We start from the raw sequence: 21,703 nt of genomic DNA, 5'->3' as shown, positions 1-21,703 counted from the left end.
AGATGCTGCTCTTCTACTAATCTCACTGCAACTCCCCTCCATGTCTCCGACCACTACTTTGTATCCTTTTCTCTCTCGCTCTCCTCCTACACTACTCACTCTGCCCCTACACAGATGGTAATGCGCCGCCGCAACCTTCGCTCTCTCTCTCCCACTACTCTCTCCTCTTCCATCCTATCATCTCTTCCCTCTGCTCAATCCTTCTCCCTCCAATCTCCTGATTCTGCCTCCTCAACCCTCCTCTCCTCACTTTCTGCATCCTTTGACTCTCTGTGTCCCCTATCCTCCCGGCCGGCTCAGTCCTCCCCTCCAGCTCCGTGGCTTGATGACTCATTGCGAGCTCACAGAACAGAGCTCCGGGCAGCTGAGCGGAAATGGAAGAAAACTAGACTCCCTGCGGACCTGGCATCTTTTCACTCCTTCCTCTCTACATTTTCTTCATCTGTTTCTGCTGCTAAGGCCACTTTCTACCACTCTAAATTCCAAGCATCTGCCTCTAACCCTAGGAAGCTCTTTGCCACATTCTCCTCCCTGCTGAATCCTCCCCCCCCCCCCCCTCTCTGTGGATGACTTCGTCAACCACTTTGAAAAGAAGGTTGACGACATCCGATCCTCGTTTGTTAAGTCTAATGACACTGCTGGTCCTGCTCACACTGCCCTACCCTATGCTTTGACTTCTTTCTCCCCTCTCTCTTCAGATAAAATCTTGCGACTTGTGAATGCAGGCCGCCCAACAACCTGCCCGCTTGACCCCATCCCCTCCTCTCTTCTCCAGACCATCTCCGGTGACCTTCTCCCCTACCTCACCTCGCTGATCAACTCATCCTTGACCGCTGGCTATGTCCCTTCCGTCTTCAAGAGAGCGAGAGTTGCACCCCTTCTCAAAAAACCAACACTCGATCCCTCTGATGTCAACAACTACAGACCAGTATCTCTTCTTTCTTTTCTTTCCAAAACTATTGAGCGTGCCGTCTTTAGCCAACTCTCTTGCTATCTCTCTCAGAATTACCTTCTTGATCCTAACCAGTCAGGTTTCAGGACTGGTCATTCAACTGAGACTGCTCTTCTCTGTGTCACGGAGGCTCTCCGCACAGCTAAAGCTAACTCTCTCTCCTCTGCTCTTGTCCTTCTAGACCTGTCTGCTGCCTTTGATACTGTGAACCATCAGATCCTCCTCTCCACCCTCTCCGAGCTGGGCATCTCCGGCGCGGCTCACTCTTGGATTGCGTCCTACCTGACCGGTCGCTCCTACCAAGTGGCGTGGCGAGAAGCTGTCTCCGCACCACGTGCTCTCACCACTGGTGTCCCCCAGGGCTCAGTTCTAGGCCCTCTCCTATTCTCGCTATACACCAAGTCACTTGGCTCTGTCATATCCTTACATGGCCTCTCCTATCATTGCTACGCTGACGATACACAACTAATCTTCTCCTTTCCCCCTTCTCATAACCAGGTGGCGAATCGCATCTCTGCATGTCTGGCAGACATATCAGTATGGATGACGGATCACCACCTCAAGCTGAACCTTGGCAAGACGGAGCTGCTCTTCCTCCCGGGGAAGGACTGCCCGTTCCATGATCTCGCCATCACGGTTGACAACTCCGTTGTGTCCTCCTCCCAGAGTGCGAAGAGCCTTGGCATGACCCTGGACAATACCCTGTCGTTCTCCGCTAACATCAAGGCGGTGACCCGATCCTGCAGGTTCATGCTCTACAACATTCGGAGAGTACGACCCTGCCTTACACAGGAAGCGGCACAGGTCCTAATCCAGGCACTTGTCATCTCCCGTCTGGATTACTGCAACTCGCTGTTGGCTGGGCTCCCTGCCTGTGCCATTAAACCCCTACAACTCATCCAGAATGCCGCAGCCCGTCTGGTGTTCAACCTTCCCAAGTTCTCTCACGTCACCCCGCTCCTCCGCACACTCCACTGGCTTCCAGTTGAAGCTCGCATCTGTTACAAGACCATGGTGCTTGCCTATGGAGCTGTGAGGGGAACGGCACCTCCGTACCTTCAGGCTCTGATCAGTCCCTACACCCAAACGAGGGTGTAATATTCATATGTGTCACCATACTGAATTGTAATTGGATGCATCATACTGTGCAATGATTGGTTAAGACCACCCAGGTGGTGAGGTCATTCTGAGATGATCATGGCCAGAGACACATGGACATGCACGTTATAGCTAGTTAATAAAGAGCTACGTTTATAAATATCCTGTCGTCCTGCATTTTATTATTTTGTACAAAGCGTACAAAACAAGACATGGTGTCAGAGTAAAAGGACTAAAAGATGGATTTTGCTGGAGTTCCTTCACCTCGAATGGATTGGGGGTCTACAAATCTACCCGATGCATGGCGTAAGTTCAAACAGCATGTGGAGCTGATGTTCACGGGTCCTCTGAAGGAAAGAGGAGAAGAGGGAAAGTGCAGCTACCTGCTCCTCTGGATCGGTGAAAAAGGGAGAGACATTTACAACACATGGACACTTACCGAGGCTGAATCAAAGGTACTGAAAACATACTACGATCGTTTTGAAGCATATGTTTTGCCAAAGACCAATACAATTTTCGCTAGGTACAAATTCCATGAGAAAGTACAAGGCGCTAGCGAATCGTTTGAACAGTTTGTCACTGAGCTGCGTCTGCTTGTGAAAGACTGTGATTATGCAAACAAGGATGAGATGGTCAGGGACCGTATTGTATTTGGAATACACTCACCGCGAGTGAGAGAGAAACTTTTGAATGTTGGATCAGAGTTAACGCTGGACAAAGCTATCGACATAGCCAGATCTCACGAGCTAGCACAGGTTCAGATGAAAACCATTTCAGGCGGCAGCACGAGCGCATCACGTGAACAAGCAGTGCACGCAGTCAGGCAGACATCAAAGCACACCTCCAGTGCCCAGAGAGCATGTTTCAGAACGGAGACAGACAGAACTCCAAAACAGAGCGACACAGACTCCAAACGCCCCAAAACATGTGGATATTGTGGATACAAAGTGCATGGCGAACAGGGGAATTGCCCAGCTAAAGGCAAACAGTGTACTAAATGTGGAAAATGGAATCACTTTGCAAAAGTGTGCAGAGTTTACCGTGGAAAAACAGTACATACAGTGAGTGAAGATGAAATGTCAATCAAAGAGTCAAATGCTGATGAACTGTTTATTGATTCAGTGACACAGAAAAGTCAGATATCAGAGACAGAGCAAGCCTTTGCTGACATTGAGATAGGAAGACAAGGCACAGAGCTAAAATTCAAACTAGACACTGGTGCACAAGTAAACATTATTCCTCTGAGTAAGTACAGAAGCTTGACATCTGAGTGTGAGCTACAGCCCACCACGCGCAGACTGACTGGTTATGGTGGTGAACAGCTCCCAGTAAAAGGCACATGCACTCTCAAATGCAAATACAAGGAAAGGGACATGATGTTGGACTTTTACGTTGTTGACACTCGAGCACCTGCAGTGCTAGGTCTTAAAGCATGTTTAGACATGGACCTTATCAAGCTAGTTTTATCAGTGACAGCACCAGTAGAGATAGAGAATGTCATGGAGGAGTTTGCTGATGTTTTTACAGGAATAGGACTATTCCCAGGAGAATGTACCATTCACCTTAACCCAGACGCAACCCCTGTGATCTACCCACCGAGAAAGATTCCACTTGCTCTCCGCGCCCGTCTGAAGAAAGAGTTGGAGAGCATGGAGCAATCTGACATCGTCACCAAGGTTACAGAACCGACGGATTGGGTCAACGCGTTAGTGGTGGTGGAGAAACCACGGACAGGCAAGCTCAGAGTATGTCTCGACCCAAGAGACTTGAACAAGGCTATCAAACGCCCCCATTACCCCTTACCGACGCTAGATGGCATCACACACAAGCTAGCGGGCGCACGCTACTTCAGTGTCATGGACGCCAGATCAGGCTACTGGGCTATCAAGCTCACAGAAGAGTCATCTAAGCTCACAACGTTCAACACACCGTTTGGACGCTACAGGTTCCGTCGCCTGCCTTTTGGGATTATCTCAGCCCAAGACGAGTTTCAGCGAAAGATCGACGAGGTGTACGAAGGCCTCGACGGAGTCGTGGCAATTGTGGACGACATCCTTGTCTATGGTCGAACCAAAGAGGAACACGACAGAAACCTCAGCGCGATGCTGCAAAGGTCCCGCGAGAGAGGAGTCCGGCTCAACCCCGAGAAGAGCACAGTCGGCGCTACAGAGGTCAGCTACTTCGGGCATCTTCTCACAGCGAATGGAATCAAGCCAGATCCGCAGAAGATCTCAGCCATAAAGGAAATGGAGCCACCAAAGAACCGCGCAGAGCTGGAAACAGTGCTTGGCATGGTAAACTACTTAGCCAAGTTCGCACCCAGCCTCTCCAATGCTAATGCACCCCTGCGTCAGCTGCTAAAGCAGTCCAGTGAGTTCCTCTGGGACAACCAACACGACATCGCTTTCCAGAAAGTGAAAGACTTGATCACGAGAGAACCAGGACCAATCCTTGCCTACTACGACCCCAACAAAGAGCTCAGACTCCAGGTGGACGCGTCAAAGTATGGACTAGGGGCAGTGCTACTGCAAGAAGGAAAACCCATCGGCTACGCTTCCAAATCTCTCACAGACTGTGAAATCAACTACGCTCAAATCGAAAAGGAGCTGTACGCCATTCTGTTCGGATGTAAGCGTTTCCATCAGTATGTCTATGGACGACAAGTCATTGTGGAATCAGACCACAAGCCCCTCGAGTCAATCATGAGGAAACCGTTAGCCGCAGCCCCGCCAAGGCTACAGAGAATGATCCTTCAACTAAAAAAATACGACTTCACAATCACTCACCGTCCAGGCAAAGACATCCCTGTCGCAGACACACTCTCCAGGAAGTTTCTTACCTACAAGGACAGCAGCCTCAGTGAAGGCATGGACATGCAGGTGCACACTGTGTACAGCAACTTACCAGTTAGTGACACAAAACTGAAGGAGATCCGAGCAGAAACAGAAAAAGACACACAACTCACACAGCTGAGGAAAGTCATACAGTCAGGATGGCCTGAGGAGAGGAGAAAATGCCCTCAGAGCGTCTCAGAGTTCTGGAACCATCGTGACGAACTATCACAGATCAACGGAATCATTTTCAAAGGAGAGAAAATCATCATTCCTACCAGTCTCAGAGAAGAGATTTTGACAAAGATCCATGCTGGACACATGGGCATGGAAAAGTGCAAACAGAGAGCACGGGACATTTTGTTTTGGCCCGGAATGTGCAAACAAATAGAGGACATGGTTGGTAAATGCCCCACCTGTCTTGAACGACGCCCCTCGAACACCAAAGAGCCAATGTTACCTCACCGTATCCCAGACCGACCCTGGCAGGTCGTGGCAACCGATCTGTTCACGTGGAACAACGAGGACTACATTATAACAGTGGACTACTACAGCAGATACTTCGAACTCGACAAGCTTCACAGCACCACATCTGCAGCTGTGATACACAAGCTGAAAGCAGCCTTTGCCAGGCATGGCATTGTAGAGACTTTAATATCTGACAATGGGCCCTGTTACAAATCAAATGAGTTTGAATCCTTCACAAAAGCATGGGAGTTCACACACGTCACCACAAGCCCACATTACCCTCAAAGTAATGGCCTTGCTGAAAAATCTGTGCAGATCGCTAAATCACTCATGGACAAAGCAAAAGCAGACAAGAGAGACCCCTACCTCAGTCTCCTTGAATACCGCAACACTCCAGTTGACAACTTCAAATCACCAGCCCAGCTGTTGATGAGCCGCAGACTTCGCTCAATCCTCCCCAGCACCAACCAGCAGCTGCAACCTGAGGTCGTCAGCTACAAGGAAGTGCATGCAAAACGTGCACAGAGACAACAACAGCAAAAGCGATACTACGACAGGTCAGCCAGACCACTGCCACCACTGAACGACGGAGAGTCAGTTAGAATCCAGGAGCATGGCTACTGGAAGCCAGCAGTCGTCATCCAACCAGCTGACACTGAACGTTCATATCACGTTCGCACCGCAGAAGGAGCGGTGTACCGCCGCAATCGTCGTCACCTACTGAACACAAAAGAACAACACACTGACGAGATGAACTGTTCCCCTGAAAGAGAACGGGATGGACTAAACACAGACACAACACAACATACACCATACTTACCTGCAACACCACAAGAACTGTTGACTGACACAGAAGCATGCTCAGCTTCATATCACACAAGGTCAGGAAGAGAGGTCAAGCCTAGAGCTGTCCTAGACCTGTGAAATGTCAAAGGGTGTAGGCGGATCGCTGCCCTAAAAGAGTTTCCAGACTGTAAACTTGTTATTGAAAGTTAACTTGAAATGCTTTGGTATTGTATTTGTTTGATATGTTGAGATGTCATTGCTACAGTGAAAAGCTGAGTTGCTGAGAAATATTTGTTCTAAAAATAACAATATGCTGAATCATTGTTTGTCTGTTATGTTGATGCAGTTGGTGCAGTTTAAATGGTTACTTACCTCGAGTTCAAACTACAGAGCATATATTCAAAAGAAACGCTTTATTGTTCCACATATTTTTTCTTTTTTTTTAAAGAAGGGGGATGTAATATTCATATGTGTCACCATACTGAATTGTAATTGGATGCATCATACTGTGCAATGATTGGTTAAGACCACCCAGGTGGTGAGGTCATTCTGAGATGATCATGGCCAGAGACACATGGACATGCACGTTATAGCTAGTTAATAAAGAGCTACGTTTATAAATATCCTGTCGTCCTGCATTTTATTATTTTGTACAAAGCGTACAAAACAAGACAGAGGGCATTGCGTTCATCCACCTCTGGCCTGCTGGCTCCCCTTCCTCTGCGGAAGCATAGTTCCCGCTCAGCCCAGTCAAAACTGTTCGCTGCTCTGGCACCCCAATGGTGGAACAAGCTCCCTCACGACGCCAGGACAGCGGAGTCACTCACCACCTTCCGGAGACATTTGAAACCCCACCTCTTTAAGGAATACCTGGGATAGGATAAAGTAATCCTTCTACCCCCCCCCCCCCCCCTTTAAAAAGTGGTTATCCCACTGGTTATAGGGTGAATGCACCAATTTGTAAGTCGCTCTGGATAAGAGCGTCTGCTAAATGACGTAAATGTAAAATGTAAATGGGTAACATAGCAAATATGCCTACTCTTGTGCTTGGCACGTGAGCCAACAGCTCGCAGATACAGTGCAGATAGGCTAGTGGCATGACAGATTATTATGAACAAGAGCCAAACTGAAATAAACTCTTTAAATACTCAGTGGTCTCCACATTATTTTCGCTAGGCGGCGATGTTATTGATTCTATCCTGTCCTTCGAAAAGGTGTGACGACATTTTCTTTTGTCGTTAATTATTCAGGAAGTTGACGTCTACCTTTTCCACCAATCAGACTAACGGATACTATTCCGCTTCCTCGATTACCTCCTAAACCTTTTTAAATAAACCAATCATGACAGTGCATTAAGTCAAGTGTCGTCATCGTTCTTTAAAAAATTATAACTTTACCTGTTGCAGAAAGAAACACGTCTCAGAAAAGTTTGGGAGGTGATGTTCCTTTTAGGTAGATGTAAAAGTACCGTTTGTCAATAACGACGTTTGGAATTAAGTTGGAGTAAGTAGCATAGCTCACATTTGTTAACACCTAAATTGAATGTTTTGTTGCATACAATGTAAATAGTATCGTAAATGACGGGGAAAGGCAGCAAGTTTGCCAGGTAGCTAACGTTAGCTAGCTAAAGTTGTCCGTTTAATTTGAGGTAACGTTAACTATCAAACGTCAGTGAATTGATTTGGCAAATATTAACTAAATGTACGTGTTAGTTAAGTAGCTATACGTTTTTCTTAGTATAAGTTCAAAACAATACTTTTATTCTTGTACCCTGCATGGAGTCCGAAAGGCAGATTCAAACATGGCCCAATTTGGATTCGAGAATGATATTCACAACATTCTGAAGCTGTATATGCCAATCACAAACGCGCCCGTGGCAAAGAAAAGCCAGTTCGTCCATGTCGACCAGCAGTGCCAACACCAGCGCTCTATCACCTGGCAAATCCGCAAATATATCTCTTACTATGTCCAAGACGCCTAGTAAAACACCAGGTAACTAACTACTATTTAGCTTTTCACCTTTGAATTTTGCTCTACTACATTTGCTTCTGTCTAGTGTCTTTCAGCTGTCTATGGGTGTGGCACTGTTGCCAATTAGTGGTTTCACCTAGGGTTCCACTAATTTGTCCTTCTCTCTTTTCTTAGGTAAAAATAGTAAGTGCACACCTTCAAAGGCAGGTGGTGACCGTTTCTTTCCCACTAGGAACAACAAACAGATGGAGGTGGCAAGCTTCCTGCTCTCAAAGGAAAATGCGCCTATGGACACAAACCCCTCCGGTGCGGCTCTTCTCTAACATCAGCACATTTGTTAATATCGCATTGTAGGTCAAAATCTGCACATTTGTCTTCGTAGGATAACTAGAAGGCTTGGTCTGTCACACTCAATGGATATGACATTGAGGAGGCAAAGATCTTGCATCTGGGAGGAAAACCCTTGAATGCTCCAGAAGGTAGGCCTACCGTTGGTAATGATGGCGTGACTTGTCAGTTGATATCAGAATCTAATGTCCCATTCTCTTTTCTTTGCAGGTTACCAGAACAACCTGACAGTCCTCTACAGTCAAGTTCCTACCCCAGTCTCCACCAAAATGACCAGATACATATCATCTGTACCTGACAGAATCATAGATGCTTCTGAACTCCGAAATGATTTCTGTGGGTCTCCTGCCAACACAGTACCACAAATGTCTAATAACCTGTCTGGGGAGAAGGTACAGAGGGACCTATCGTAGAGGTCTGTCTTAGATGCTCCTGAACTACAAATTGAGGAGTGAGTCTCCTGCCAACACAGTAAATGTCCAGTAACCTACCTGGAGAGTAATCCTAGCTGTGGGTGAAACATGGGCCTGCTGTCTGCATGTAAATCACACATTGATTTCAGTGGGAAATTTGCAGAAAGTGATTAGAGCAACTATCTCAAGTTGGGATCTGGCCCTTTTTATCGTCACTCTATCAACTTAATTAAATCGGAGTGGTGGTGGCAGGAGCATTCTTTAACTGACTTTAACGGTCTATTTACCTTTGGCCCTCCTCTAGCTCAGTTGGTAGAGCATGGTGCTTGCAACGCCAGGATTGTGGGTTCGGCCAGTATGAAAAATTTATGCACTAACTGTAAGTCGCTCTGGATAAGAGCGTCTGCTAAATGACTAAAATGTCTGTTCCCACAGATTTGAACCTACTGGACTGGAGCAGTCGGAACCTTCTAGCGGTTGCACTTCACAACAGCGTTTGCCTGTGGGACGCCGCCCAGGGTGACATCGTCCTGCTGATGAAGATGGAACGGGAGGAGGACTATATCTGCTCCGTGTCGTGGATCAAGGAGGGCAACTTCCTGGCCATTGGTACCAGTGACTGCAAAGTTCAGGTAAATGTCTTAAGTGAACAACTCACCATTCAAATATTTTTTTTGGCTTCATTGCAATTTTATGTTGTTGGAGAGAAAATAATGATTTGATGTTTATTTTATTTTATATTTCACCTGAATTTGACTGACCGTAGTTGTGGGATGTGGAGAACCAGAAGCGTCTACGCAGCATGGCCAGCCACACTGCCAGAGTTGCCAGTCTGAGTTGGAACAATCATGTTCTCTCCAGGTAAAGGATCATGATTTGAACGTCACATTTTGAATAGTCAAGTCTCTGTCCCTCCAGGATCTTTTGTGTGATACTTGTGGCCAAAATGTTCTAATCTATCTACAGACAGCCCAATTCTAATATTTTTTCCAATTATTAGTCTTTTGACTAATCAGATCACTTCATTTGTCAATTGGGCAAAAATATTAGAATTGGGCTGCCTGTGCAAACAGCCTTATTGTTGTTGATTAACCATTTTATGATTATTGCTTTTTCCAGTGGCTCCAGATCCGGTCACATCCACCACCATGACGTGAGGGTAGCCGACCACCACATCTTCACCCTGTCTGGGCACTCTCAGGAGGTGTGTGTGTGGGCTGATGTGGTCCCCTGATGGGAGATACCTGGCCAGCGGAGGCAATGACAACCTGGTGTATGTGTGGCCAGGAGGGCAGCGGCCAAGGCAGTAGTTCTGTCCACCGCTTCAGTGAGCACCAAGGAGCAGTCAAGGTGAACAAACTTTGAACTTAAAACTATCATTCTTGGTGTGAAATGCTAAACTACAATGTTTTTATTGAAAGAGTTGGGGTTGAATTACATGACACAATTTGATGCACATGTCCTCTCTTTGAAGAGATGCCCAACGCTTTATTTAAAATATATATATATATTTAACCTTTATTTAACTAGGCAAGTCAGTTACGAACAAATTCTTATTTACAATGAGATGCAGTGCCTTAGACCGCTGCGCCACTCGGGAACCCTAATGATTGTATCTTACTAAAATGTCTTAGGCTTTGGCCTGGTGCCCATGGCAACCCAACATTCTTGCGTCTGGAGGTGGCACCAGTGACTGACACATCCGCATCTGGAACGTCAACAGTGGTTCCTGCATCAGTGCTCTGGACACTCAGTCTCAGGTAACTGCACTCACCTTGAACTCTAATGGGGTTGTGAAGTCTATCAAAATTGACCAGGTTGATATTACCTCCAGGTCCCTGCTCAGTCATAGCCGCATGTGTGTTTGCATACCAGTCACCTTTTGAAGTGAGTTTACTTTCATAACTGCTATGCCATATGATCAGAAGTTAACTGGTGGTCAAATCTGCCTTACAGGTCTCCTCTTTGATGTTTGCGCCAAACTACAAGGAATTGGTCTCCAGCCACGGATATGTCCACGACAACGTAGTCATCTGGAAGTACCCCTCCTTGACTAAAGTGGCAGAGCTCAATGGTAATTGTCTGGTCTGAAACAGCTATTCATTTATGTATAAACTTAACGGCTCTGTGTAAATTGGTCAGTTGTCATTAATGTGTAAGTTGACAAAGAGCATTGTTGTCTGAAGCTGTTAGTGTCTATCATAGTCCAAATATTTGACCGTTGGCTATCATACTTTACGAATTCTCAGCGCAGCTCTAGCAATTTCTCAAACTGTCAACCCATTCAAACTAATAGAGGACTCGTACCGGAGCTACATTGGTTGGGAATTGTGGGGAGGTGCATGTTTGGGCTGTGCGTCTCCTGCAGATGGTGGTCTCAGAGTACACGTTTCAAACTGTAGCCTTGGATTTATTCTGAGGTCAAAGTTCAAAACTGAAACCGTAAACTGTTTTTTCTTTTTCATCCCAGGTCACAAGGGCAGAGTCTTGAACATTACCATGAGTCCAGACTGCTCGACTATCGCCACTAGCTGGTGATAAAACTGTCCGGTTCTGGAAGAGCTTTGAGCTGGATCCAGTCAAAAAGAAGGCAAAGGAGATTAAGTCCACCAGCAACATTATACACCAATCTATCCTATAATGGACTTTTGTATTGTATGTTTTCAAGTTATTGATCAACTCCTCTGAATAGTTTTTACTAAATTATGTACGAATTGTTTGTATTCACTGTGAAATAAAGATGGCGACTTACATTATCTTGCGTTTGAATATTTTGCAGCCTTGCCACAACTTTCGATTTACAAATATTATAGTAACTAGTTTATTTTTGCAAATACTGTTAAGACACTCATTCAATGTATAACTGAACTTCATTTATTTGCTGGAACCCAAACTAATTTCTGCCTTTGATTCATTGCTTATAGTTGTATTGGGCGTTTCAGGGGTGACTCACTAGTTTAATTTCTGGAGTGCATAATATTGGGCGCGTTGCTGATGCCTGGATAGGTATTTTGCATATCAGCTAACCAAGTTTATAGCAATCTGACGTGGCAGCAGGGGAGTTCCGACTGCTTGTCCAAAGACAGGACTAGTTCTAGGTCAAGTCTGATGTACAGACCACTCCAGGCATTGATAACATTTTAGGAACAGCAATCTTTTGAAACTAGCAGAATGACTGCAGTGAACCAATGGGTGCTTTCCAGTTACTTTCTCCAGATTATGTTCAGTTCCTGAGCAACATCTCCAGGAATGAAGAATTCTAGAACGTCTCAGTGAGACACTTGCCTTAGGTTTAGAACAGTTAAATATGGGGTAACCTTTTAATGAACTTGAAAAGTAGAGTACACCCTTGACTGATGGTGAGGAAAAGATGGCTGGGACATGTGCAGACTACCATCAGACATGCACCCTGTGATTTCCCTATGCTGGACATTGAAGGAAAGCCAGAACATTCAAAAGCAACAAGAACTATGGCCTGACCTGGAGGACCCTTACCAAGAATGCTGCTGCAGACCGGATACAGCAGCTTTCTTGTGGATGCCTTAAGTGCCTCAAGGTAAGTAATGACTGACAGCCTTACACTTAAAATAGGTTTTATTTCAAGAAGTTAAATATACAAACAGCAGCAAAAAAAACTGTTGGACATTAACACAAACCCCACCTCTTTGAAAGTGAACTGTGTACGCTATTTACAAGCGTGTTCCAGTCCTTTCAGTCAAAACTACAATATTCTCAAGCAATGCCAGCCAAAAGAGTCCATGGGTGGGCTATCATTGGCTGTTTCAAGCCTGGGTTTGAGGTGAATATTAGTGACGATGACACCTCTTCATACAGGGTGATCTACAGTTAGATCACACTATGTTCCCTCAACCACCCACAATTTAACAAACACAGTGCAGCAAGTAGGGACTAACTGCCAAATCCATTACGCCATTCATATCCCACAAACTGTGGGGATAAATATAAAAATATACATTTGAGGAAAGTGATCAGTAGCTAATATAAAAGTATACTTTTTTGGAATCTTTGGCATTTTGGAGGCTCCTTCAGACAGTTATGTTTCCCCTTCCAAAAGAACAAAACTAGACTTCCTTCACTTTGCCTAGTTGGTTATGGCCGTTGACACGATGCGCTGTTGTCCCGTTGCCATTCTCCAGTGGCTTGCCGTTGAGGACCACGGTAACGTCGCCGTTGATAATGCCGTTGATAACGCCATTCTGCTTTAGCTTCTCCATGGTTGCCGTAGGCAGCCGTTTCCCCTTCACGTAGGCCTGAATCCAGAAGTTGGAGAAGAGTAGGAAGAAGAAGGTGCCGTACATCCAGATAAGGTGAATGAACATGGGCACCTGAAAGTCACACTTCTCCATGAAGTAGTACTGAGAGATGTGAAGTGAGATCAGCACAAACTGGACCTAAATAAAGAAGAAAGAACATATTGGTGTGTAGATGGCGCAGGACTCACTAATTCACAACAGTAATACCGGCAGCTACCCACAAATCAATGCTTCCCTTTAACATATTGGCAGAAACTAGTACATCATTAAGAAAGAACACCCACCAGCTGGATTGCAGTCATGTACTTCTTCCACCAGAGGTATTTCTGGAAGCGAGGTCCAGCAGCAGACAGGCCGTAGTAGGTGTACATGATGACGTGGACACAGCAGTTGACCATGGCATGGAACGAGCTCATTCCCCCTGCTGGAGGTTCACAATATGACAAGCACAGTTTTAAAAACACACAAACATACTCCAAGAGTAATTCTTAATAGTCACAGGGGGATAACAAAATAAATGTTACTAAATGGATTTTGTTTAGCGTTCTTATTCCCTTGTAAAATTGCAGAGCATTCATTGTGGTGATAAGGTTTATTTAACAACCCCCCAAAAGTTAATGTAAAGTTAAAACAGGTTATATGACCAGCTGTAAGCACACTACATGGGGATGATGATGTCATCATGAGGTCAAGCTTACCAGGAGCAATGGTAATTCCCCACCACCACGTGAAGGGCATGAAGGAGTGATGGAAGACGTGTAGAAATGTGATTTGGCTGTGTTTCTTACGCAGCACAAAGAAAAACTGAAAATCAGACAAGAGCTCAAGTTACTTTAAGCAAACATTGTTCAGATATAACCATTTGTATTTTACTAAGGGTGTCGGAGAAAGATGCAGTCAGAACATGTACAAAATCTAAATGATTTAGGCTAGCATCAAACATTTTATTCACAAACATGATGTTCAGATAGAGAAATCATTCTTACGGTATCCAGAAGCTCGGTTAATTTAGAGAAGAAAAACCACCAGGCCACTTGAACCATCTGACAAAAGGAGAACAAAAGTACAGAAAATAAATAGCATGGAATAAAATATCACATCATATGCATGTTCAAATGTAAAGTAAAATGTAAAATTTTTTTTTGAAATGTTATGAAAAAAGATGCCATCATGAGATGCAATACAGATTCACTCAAAGAAAATAACTTACCCTCAGAGCCTGTGGGTTGCTTGAGTAGTCACACAGGTCACATCTCCAGGTAAAGGTGGTGCCCCATCCTGACATCAGGAACTTCAAAGGCAAAGCACAGAACTCGCTGTCATATCATCCATTCATAAACGCTGGGAAAAGTCTTACTACAGTATGTCTTCACAACAAGGCTCTTTGATTTCTTTGAAGAACTTTCATTCTCCTGAATGACTAACTGCTTTGCTCACCTCATAGACTAGGAAGGCATTCAGGGACACCATGCTGAAGTTATAGACGATCATGGCTGTTTTAAGGTTATAGGGCTTGCGGTTGGCCATCAACCGAGGCCCTGCGTACAGCGAGAAGAACACATAGCCCATCAGGATGCTGGTCATCTGGAAGGGGGTCCGCATCAACGGATAGGGCAACAACCGGTGGTCTGAGGACAAGAAATCAAGCAATTAATCAATATTTTTGAGACAACAATACAGGCTACACCAATAGCATGGTACAAACTGCAAATCACCAAATTGATTTAAATAAAATTGAAATAATAAAAATATAAACTTAAGCGAAAGCACTCACCCGTTCTTTGCAACACATACTCATAAAACACCATAATACTGGATCCCACTTCTCGCAGCATTTTGATGGCCTCTTTTCTCCTTTATTCAGTCGATCAAAAAAAACCTTAAATATACAGACAAAAATACAATTTGCTTGAAAAAACAGTTGGTGGTGATAATGGCAGGTTATGTGGTTATGCCTACAAGGGATGCAGTAATGTGTCCTGAGGCCTATAGACACAGATGTAAGATGATGATGAGCAAAGCAAAGTCATACTGCCTCCCACACTAAACAAACAGAGACAGCTACACAGGCCCATCATATACCTGATAATAAAACAATACAACACTTGCTTTATTGGTCCATTTGCACAGATACAGTGGGGGGAAAAAAGTATTTAGTCAGCCACCAATTGTGCAAGTTCTCCCACTTAAAAAGATGAGAGGCCTGTAATTTTCATCATAGGTACACGTCAACTATGACAGACAAAATGAGAAGAAAAAAAATCCAGAAAATCACATTGTAGGATTTTTTATGAATTTATTTGAAAACTATGGTGGAAAATAAGTATTTGGTCAATAACAAAAGTTTCTCAATACTTTGTTATATACCCTTTGTTGGCAATGACACAGGTCAAATGTTTTCTGTAAGTCTTCACAAGGTTTTCACACACTGTTGCTTGTATTTTGGCCCATTCCTCCATGCAGATCTCCTCTAGAGCAGTGATGTTTTGGGGCTGTCGCTGGGCAACACAGACTTTCAACTCCCTCCAAAGATTTTCTATGGGGTTGAGATCTGGAGACTGGCTAGGCCACTCCAGGACCTTGAAATGGTTCTTACGAAGCCACTCCTTCGTTGCCCGGGCGGTGTGTTTGGGATCATTGTCATGCTGAAAGACCCAGCCACGTTTCATCTTCAATGCCCTTGCTGATGGAAGGAGGTTTTCACTCAAAATCTCACGATACATGGCCCCATTCATTCTTTCCTTTACACGGATCAGTCGTCCTGGTCCCTTTGCAGAAAAACAGCCCCAAAGCATGATGTTTCCACCCCCATGCTTCACAGTAGGTATGGTGTTCTTTGGATGCAACTCAGCATTCTTTGTCCTCCAAACACGACGAGTTGAGTTTTTACCAACAAGTTCTATTTTGGTTTCATCTGACCATATGACATTCTCCCAATCCTCTTCTGGATCATCCAAATGCACTCTAGCAAACTTCAGACGGGCCTGGACATTTACTGGCTTAAGCAGGGGGACACGTCTGGCACTGCAGGATTTGAGTCCCTGGCGGCGTAGTGTGTTACTGATGGTAGGCTTTGTTACTTTGGTCCCAGCTCTCTGCAGGTCATTCACTAGGTCCCCCCGTGTGGTTCTGGGATTTTTGCTCACCGTTCTTGTGATCATTTTGACCCCACTGGGTGAGATCTTGCGTGGAGCCCCAGATCGAGGGAGATTATCAGTGGTCTTGTATGTCTTCCATTTCCTAATAATTGCTCCCACAGTTGATTTCTTCAAACCAAGCTGCTTACCTATTACAGATTCAGTCTTCCCAGCCTGGTGCAGGTCTACAATTTTGGTTCTGGTGTCCTTTGACAGCTCTTTGGTCTTGGCCATAGTGGAGTTTGGAATGTGACTGTTTGAGGTTGTGGACAGGTGTCTTTTATACTGATAACAAGTTCAAACAGGTGCCATTAATACAGGTAATGAGTGGAGGACAGAGGAGCCTCTTAAAGAAGAAGTTACAGGTCTGTGAGAGCCAGAAATCTTGCTTGTTTGTAGGTGACCAAATACTAAATTCATAAAAAAATCCTACAATGTGATTTTCTGGATTTCTTTTCATCAATTTGTCTGTCATTGTTGACGTGTACCTATGATGAACATTACAGGCCTTTCTCATCTTTTTAAGTGGGAGAACATGCACAATTGGTGGCTGACTAAATACTTTTTTCCCCCACTGTATACTTGATTTTTGCTGTCACCGTGGTACCCAACATGACACACAACACATCACAGGCTGGAAGCAGCACAGGGTCTGCAGTAGAGCAGCTTCCCTGGAGCTCTAAGGGGTAAAGTGCCTTGGTCCAGTGCACAATGCGGTAGGTAGTATACAGGGATATTGATAGACAAACTAAACAAATACTTCACAACAATAAAAAAACACTACAGAGGGCACTGTAGACAATATGTCAGTCAATGTTAAATAGATCCTACTGGGATTATTCATAGGTAGCCTCAGTAATATTATAGTCACTTTTCTAGAATAGCCAAGTGTTTTATTCCACTATCAGCCATGGACATAAAACCTAACCTGGGTTCAAATACTATTTCAAATATATAAATTACTTTCACATACATTTCGAGGTAAGTATTCAGATAGGTTTTATTTGAAAAGATAAGTAATTGAATATTGTAATGTATTTGGAAATAAACTTGGAAAGTATTGGCATGTATTTGAAAATACTCAAATACATTGACTCAAATACACTCCCATGCATTTAACCAAGGTATTTGAAAATAGTATTTGAAATGATTAGAAGATGCTTTCAAATAGAAGTAGTTGATTCAGGTCACATTATTTGAAAATACTCAAATACACAAAAAATACATTTTTAAAATCAGGTTGTCATAGAAAAGTATTGGGCGGGCCACCTAAGCATTTTTCTAAGTCACCCAGCGTAAAAAAATTAACACTAAGTTTAAAAACGTATACGACTAAAACCAGATATAAAGCATGTAGAAAAGGACCTATATATTTTTTTATAATAGATATTTGAGAACTAACAATCACTAAAATAAAAGCTAGACAAAAACTATGACTTACTCATGAGCCTTGATTGTTTTGTTTGCCATGGCAAAAATGCAGAGAATTACATGAAATGTGCGTTAAACCAGCAAACTTTTCGATCAGCTCCCTGGCAGAATGTATAGAATTGCAGGAAATTTGCTTAAAAACTGCAACATTTCTCTCAGCTCCATGGCAAAAGGTGTATAATTGCAAAATGTCTCTGTGTAGAATTGAAGGAAATGGCTTAAAAAATATAAAGAATTATAAAAAATGTAAAGAATTCTTGCCCTGGGCCTTGACCGAATTCAGTTGCGCTGATGGGTTGGCCACGCCCAAGGCACACCCACCACCTAAACCCCTTTTTGATCCAGAAAAATACAAATACAAATGTACTTGAACCCAGGTCTGCATGAAACAGTTCATGTGCTATCTACACAACAGATTACAAAGACAAACCGACTCAATTAAAACTGCATTTCACTTGTTCAGTGTTTACTTCAGTTTCTAGCAAGAAACACTACGGCAAAGGTACATTTTCATACAGTTGTATACCATATGTAAGTGGAAAGTAAAGCCCCTAGTTTTCCTTGAGGGTAGACTTTATTTACATAACTGAACCGGACATTATACCAGGCAGTTGCAGCCCCACCATCTGTAACCAACACGAGGAGAGAATATGTGGTCCACTGTAGCTCAGTTGGTAGAGCATGGTGCTTGCAACGGCAGGATAGTGGGTTCGATTCCCAAGACCAACCATACGATACATTTATGCACGCATGACTAAGTAACTTTGGATAAACCTGTCTGCTAAATGGCATATATACAGTGCATTCAGAAAGTATTCAGACCACTTCCATTTTTCAAATCAAACTGTCACATGCGCCGAATACAACAGGTGTAGACCTTACCGTGAAATGCTTACTTACAAGCCCTTAACCAACAATGCAGTTCAAGAAAGAGTTAAGAAAATATTTACCAAATAAACTAAAGTAAAAAATTATAAAAAGTAACAAAATAACAATAACGAGGCTATCTACAGGGGGTACCGGTACAGAGTCAGTGTGCGGGGATACAGGTTAGTTGAGGTAATTTGTACATGTAGGTAGGGGTAAAGTGGAGGGGTGTCAATGTAAATAGTCCGGGTGGCCATTTGATTAATTGTTCAGCAGTCTTATGGCTTGGGGGTAGAAGCTGTTAAGGAGCCTTTTGGTTCTAGACTTGGTGCTCCGGTACTGCTTGCCGTGAGGTAGCAAAGAAAACAGTCTATGACAATTTCTTGGCCTTTCCTCTGACACCGCCTAGTATATAGGTCCTGGATGGCAGGAAGCTGGGCCCCAGTGATGTACTGAGCCGTACGCACTACCGTCTGTAGCGCCTTACGGTCAGATGCCGAGCAGTTGCATCACTGCCTGGTATGGCAACCGGTCAGGATGCTCTCAATGGTGCAGCTGTAGAACTTTGAGGATCTGGGGACCCATGCCAAATCTTTTCAGTCCCCTGAGGGGGAAAAGGTGTTGTCGTGCCCTCTTCACAACTGTCTTGGTGTGTTTGGACCATGATAGTTTGTTGGTGATGTAGACACCAAGGAACTTAAAGCTCTCGACCTGCTCCACTACAGCCACGTCGATGTTAATGGGGGCCTGTTCGGCCCGCCTTTTCCTGTAGTCCATGATCAGCTTCTTTGTCTTGCTCACATTGAGGGAGAGGTTGTTGTCCTGGCACCACAATGCCAGGTCTCTGACCTCCTCCCTATAGGCTGTCTCATCGTTGTCGGTGATCAAGCCTATCACTGTTCTGTTGTGTCATCAGCAAACTTAATGTGTTGGAGTCGTGTTTGGCCCACGCAGTTGTCAGTGAACAGGGAGTAAAGGAGGGAACTAAGTACGCACCCGAGGGGCCCCAGTGTTGAGGATCAGCGTGGCAGACGTGTTGTGTCCTACCCTTACCACCTGGGGGCGGCCTGTCAGAAAGTCCAGGATCCAGTTGCAGAGGGAGGTGTTTAGTCCCAGGGTCCTTAGCTTAGTGATGAGCTTTGTGGGAACTATGGTTTTGAACGCTGCGCTGTAGTCAATGAACAGAATTCTCACACAGGTGTTCCTTTGGTCCAGGTGGGAAAGGGCAGTGTGGAATGCGATTGAGATTGTGTCATCTGTGGATCTGTTTGGGCGATATGCGAATTGGAGTGGGTCTAGGGTATCCGGGATTATGCTGTTGATGAGTGCCATGACCAGCTTTTCAAAGCACTTCTTGGCTACCGACATGAGTGCTAGGGAGCGGTAATCATTTAGGCAGGTTATATTCGCTTCCTTGGGCACAGGGACTATGGTGGTCTGCTTGAAACATGTAGTTATTACAGACTCAGTCAGGGAGATGTTGAAAATGTCAGTGAAGACACTTGCCAGTTGGTCCGCGCATGCTTTGTGTACACGTCCTGGTAATTCGTCTGGCCCCGCCGCTTTGTGAATGTTGACCTGTTTAAAAGGTCTTGCTCACGTCGGCTACCGAGAGCGTTATCACACAGTCGTCCGGAACAGCTGGTGCTCTCATGCATGGTTCAGTGTTGCTTGCCTCGAAGCGAGCATAAAAAAGGTATTTAGCTTGTCTGGTAGGCTCGCGTCACTGGGCAGCTCGCTGCTGGGTTTCCCTTTGTAGCCCGTAATAGTTTTCAAGCCCTGCCACATCCGACGAGCGTCAGAGATGGTGTAGTAGGATTAAATCTTAATCCTGTATTGATGCTTTGCCTGTTTGATGGTTCGTCTGAGGGCGTAGCGGGATTTCTTATAAGTGTCCAGATTAGTGTCCCGCTCCTTGAAAGCGGCAGCTCTAGCCTTTAGCTCGATGCGGATGTTGCCTGTAATCCATGGCTTCTGGTTGGGATATGTACGTACGGTCACTGTGGGGACGACGTCGTCGATGCACTAATTGATGAAGCCGATGACTGAGGTGGTGTACTCCTCAATGCCATTGGATGAATCCCGGAACATACTCCAGTCTGTGCTAGCAAAAAACAGTCCTGTACCATAGCATCTGCGTCATCTGACCACTTCCGTATTGAGCGAGTCACTGATTGTTCCACATTATGTTATAGCCTTATTCTAAAATGGATTAAATTAATATTTTTCCTCAATCTACACATAATACCCCATAATGACAAAGCGAAAACAGGTTTAGACATTCTTGCAAATTTATAAAAAATGAAAAACAGAAATACCATATTAACATAAGTACTCAGGCCCTTTGCTATGAGACTCAAAATTGAGCTCAGGTGAATCATGTTCCCATTGATCATCCTTGAGTTGTTTCTATAACTTGATTGGAGTCCACCTGTGGTAAATTAAATTGATTGGACATGATTTGGAAAGGCACACACACACACACACCTGTCTATATAATAATAATATAATATGCCATTTAGCAGACGCTTTTATCCAAAGCGACTTACAGTCATGTGTGCATACATTTTTGTGTATGGGTGGTCCCGGGGATCGAACCCACTACCCTGGCGTTACAAGCGCCGTGCTCTACCAGCTGAGCTACAGAGGACCACAGTTGACACAGTGCATGTCAGAGCAAAAACCAAGCCATGAGGTCGAAGGAATTGTCCGTAGAGCTCCGAGACAGGATTGTGTCTAGGCACAGATCTGGGGAAGGGTGTCAAAACATTTCTGCAGCATTGAAGGTCCTCAATCATCCTTAAATGAAGAAGTTTGGAACCACCAAGACTCTTCCTAGAGCTGGACACTCGACCAAACTGAGCAAGGGCCTTGGTCAGGGAGGTGACCAAGAACCTGATGCTCACTCTGACAGAGCTCCAGAGTTCCTCTGTGGAGATGGGAGAACCTTCCAGAAGGACAACCATCTCTGCAGCACTCCACCAATCAGGCCTTTATGGTAGAGTGGCCAGATAGAAGCCACTCCTCAGTAAAAAGGCACATGACAGCCCACTTGGGAGTTTGCCAAAAGGCAGCTAAAGGACTCAGACCATGAGAAACACGATTATCTGGTCTGATGAAACCAAGA

General features: G+C 44.6%; 1 protein-coding gene and 1 pseudogene across 3 annotated transcripts in view; one reads left to right on the top strand and one right to left on the bottom strand.

The window, feature by feature from the left end:
• Positions 1-7,855: 7,855 nt before the first annotated feature.
• Positions 7,856-11,623, top strand: LOC311098639 (cell division cycle protein 20 homolog; annotated as a pseudogene). Its single transcript, XR_014615697.1, has 9 exons — positions 7,856-8,127; positions 8,281-8,412; positions 8,665-8,790; positions 9,303-9,499; positions 9,634-9,728; positions 9,987-10,217; positions 10,502-10,627; positions 10,824-10,941; positions 11,338-11,623. The product of XR_014615697.1 is annotated as a cell division cycle protein 20 homolog (transcript).
• An 822-nt stretch (positions 11,624-12,445) lies between these two features.
• LOC311150547 (very long chain fatty acid elongase 1-like) overlaps positions 12,446-21,703 on the bottom strand; it is a 31,872-nt gene continuing 22,614 nt past the window's right edge. For both annotated transcript variants that reach the window (XM_084188025.1, XM_084188026.1), the window contains 7 exons: positions 14,916-15,020; positions 14,579-14,769; positions 14,352-14,432; positions 14,128-14,184; positions 13,840-13,945; positions 13,426-13,565; positions 12,446-13,279 (listed from right to left, as the gene is read on the bottom strand). In XM_084188025.1, the coding sequence (XP_084044151.1) occupies positions 12,950-13,279; positions 13,426-13,565; positions 13,840-13,945; positions 14,128-14,184; positions 14,352-14,432; positions 14,579-14,769; positions 14,916-14,976 (966 nt within the window). In that variant the 5' untranslated portion in view covers positions 14,977-15,020 and the 3' untranslated portion in view covers positions 12,446-12,949. The remainder of the gene's footprint in view (positions 13,280-13,425; positions 13,566-13,839; positions 13,946-14,127; positions 14,185-14,351; positions 14,433-14,578; positions 14,770-14,915; positions 15,021-21,703) is intronic.

Source organism: Coregonus lavaretus, assembly GCF_964263955.1.
Source record: "Coregonus lavaretus genome assembly, chromosome: 23".
NCBI lineage: Eukaryota > Metazoa > Chordata > Actinopteri > Salmoniformes > Salmonidae > Coregonus > Coregonus lavaretus.
Note: the sequence above shows the minus strand (reverse complement) of the source record. Positions and strands in the feature narration are given on the sequence as shown.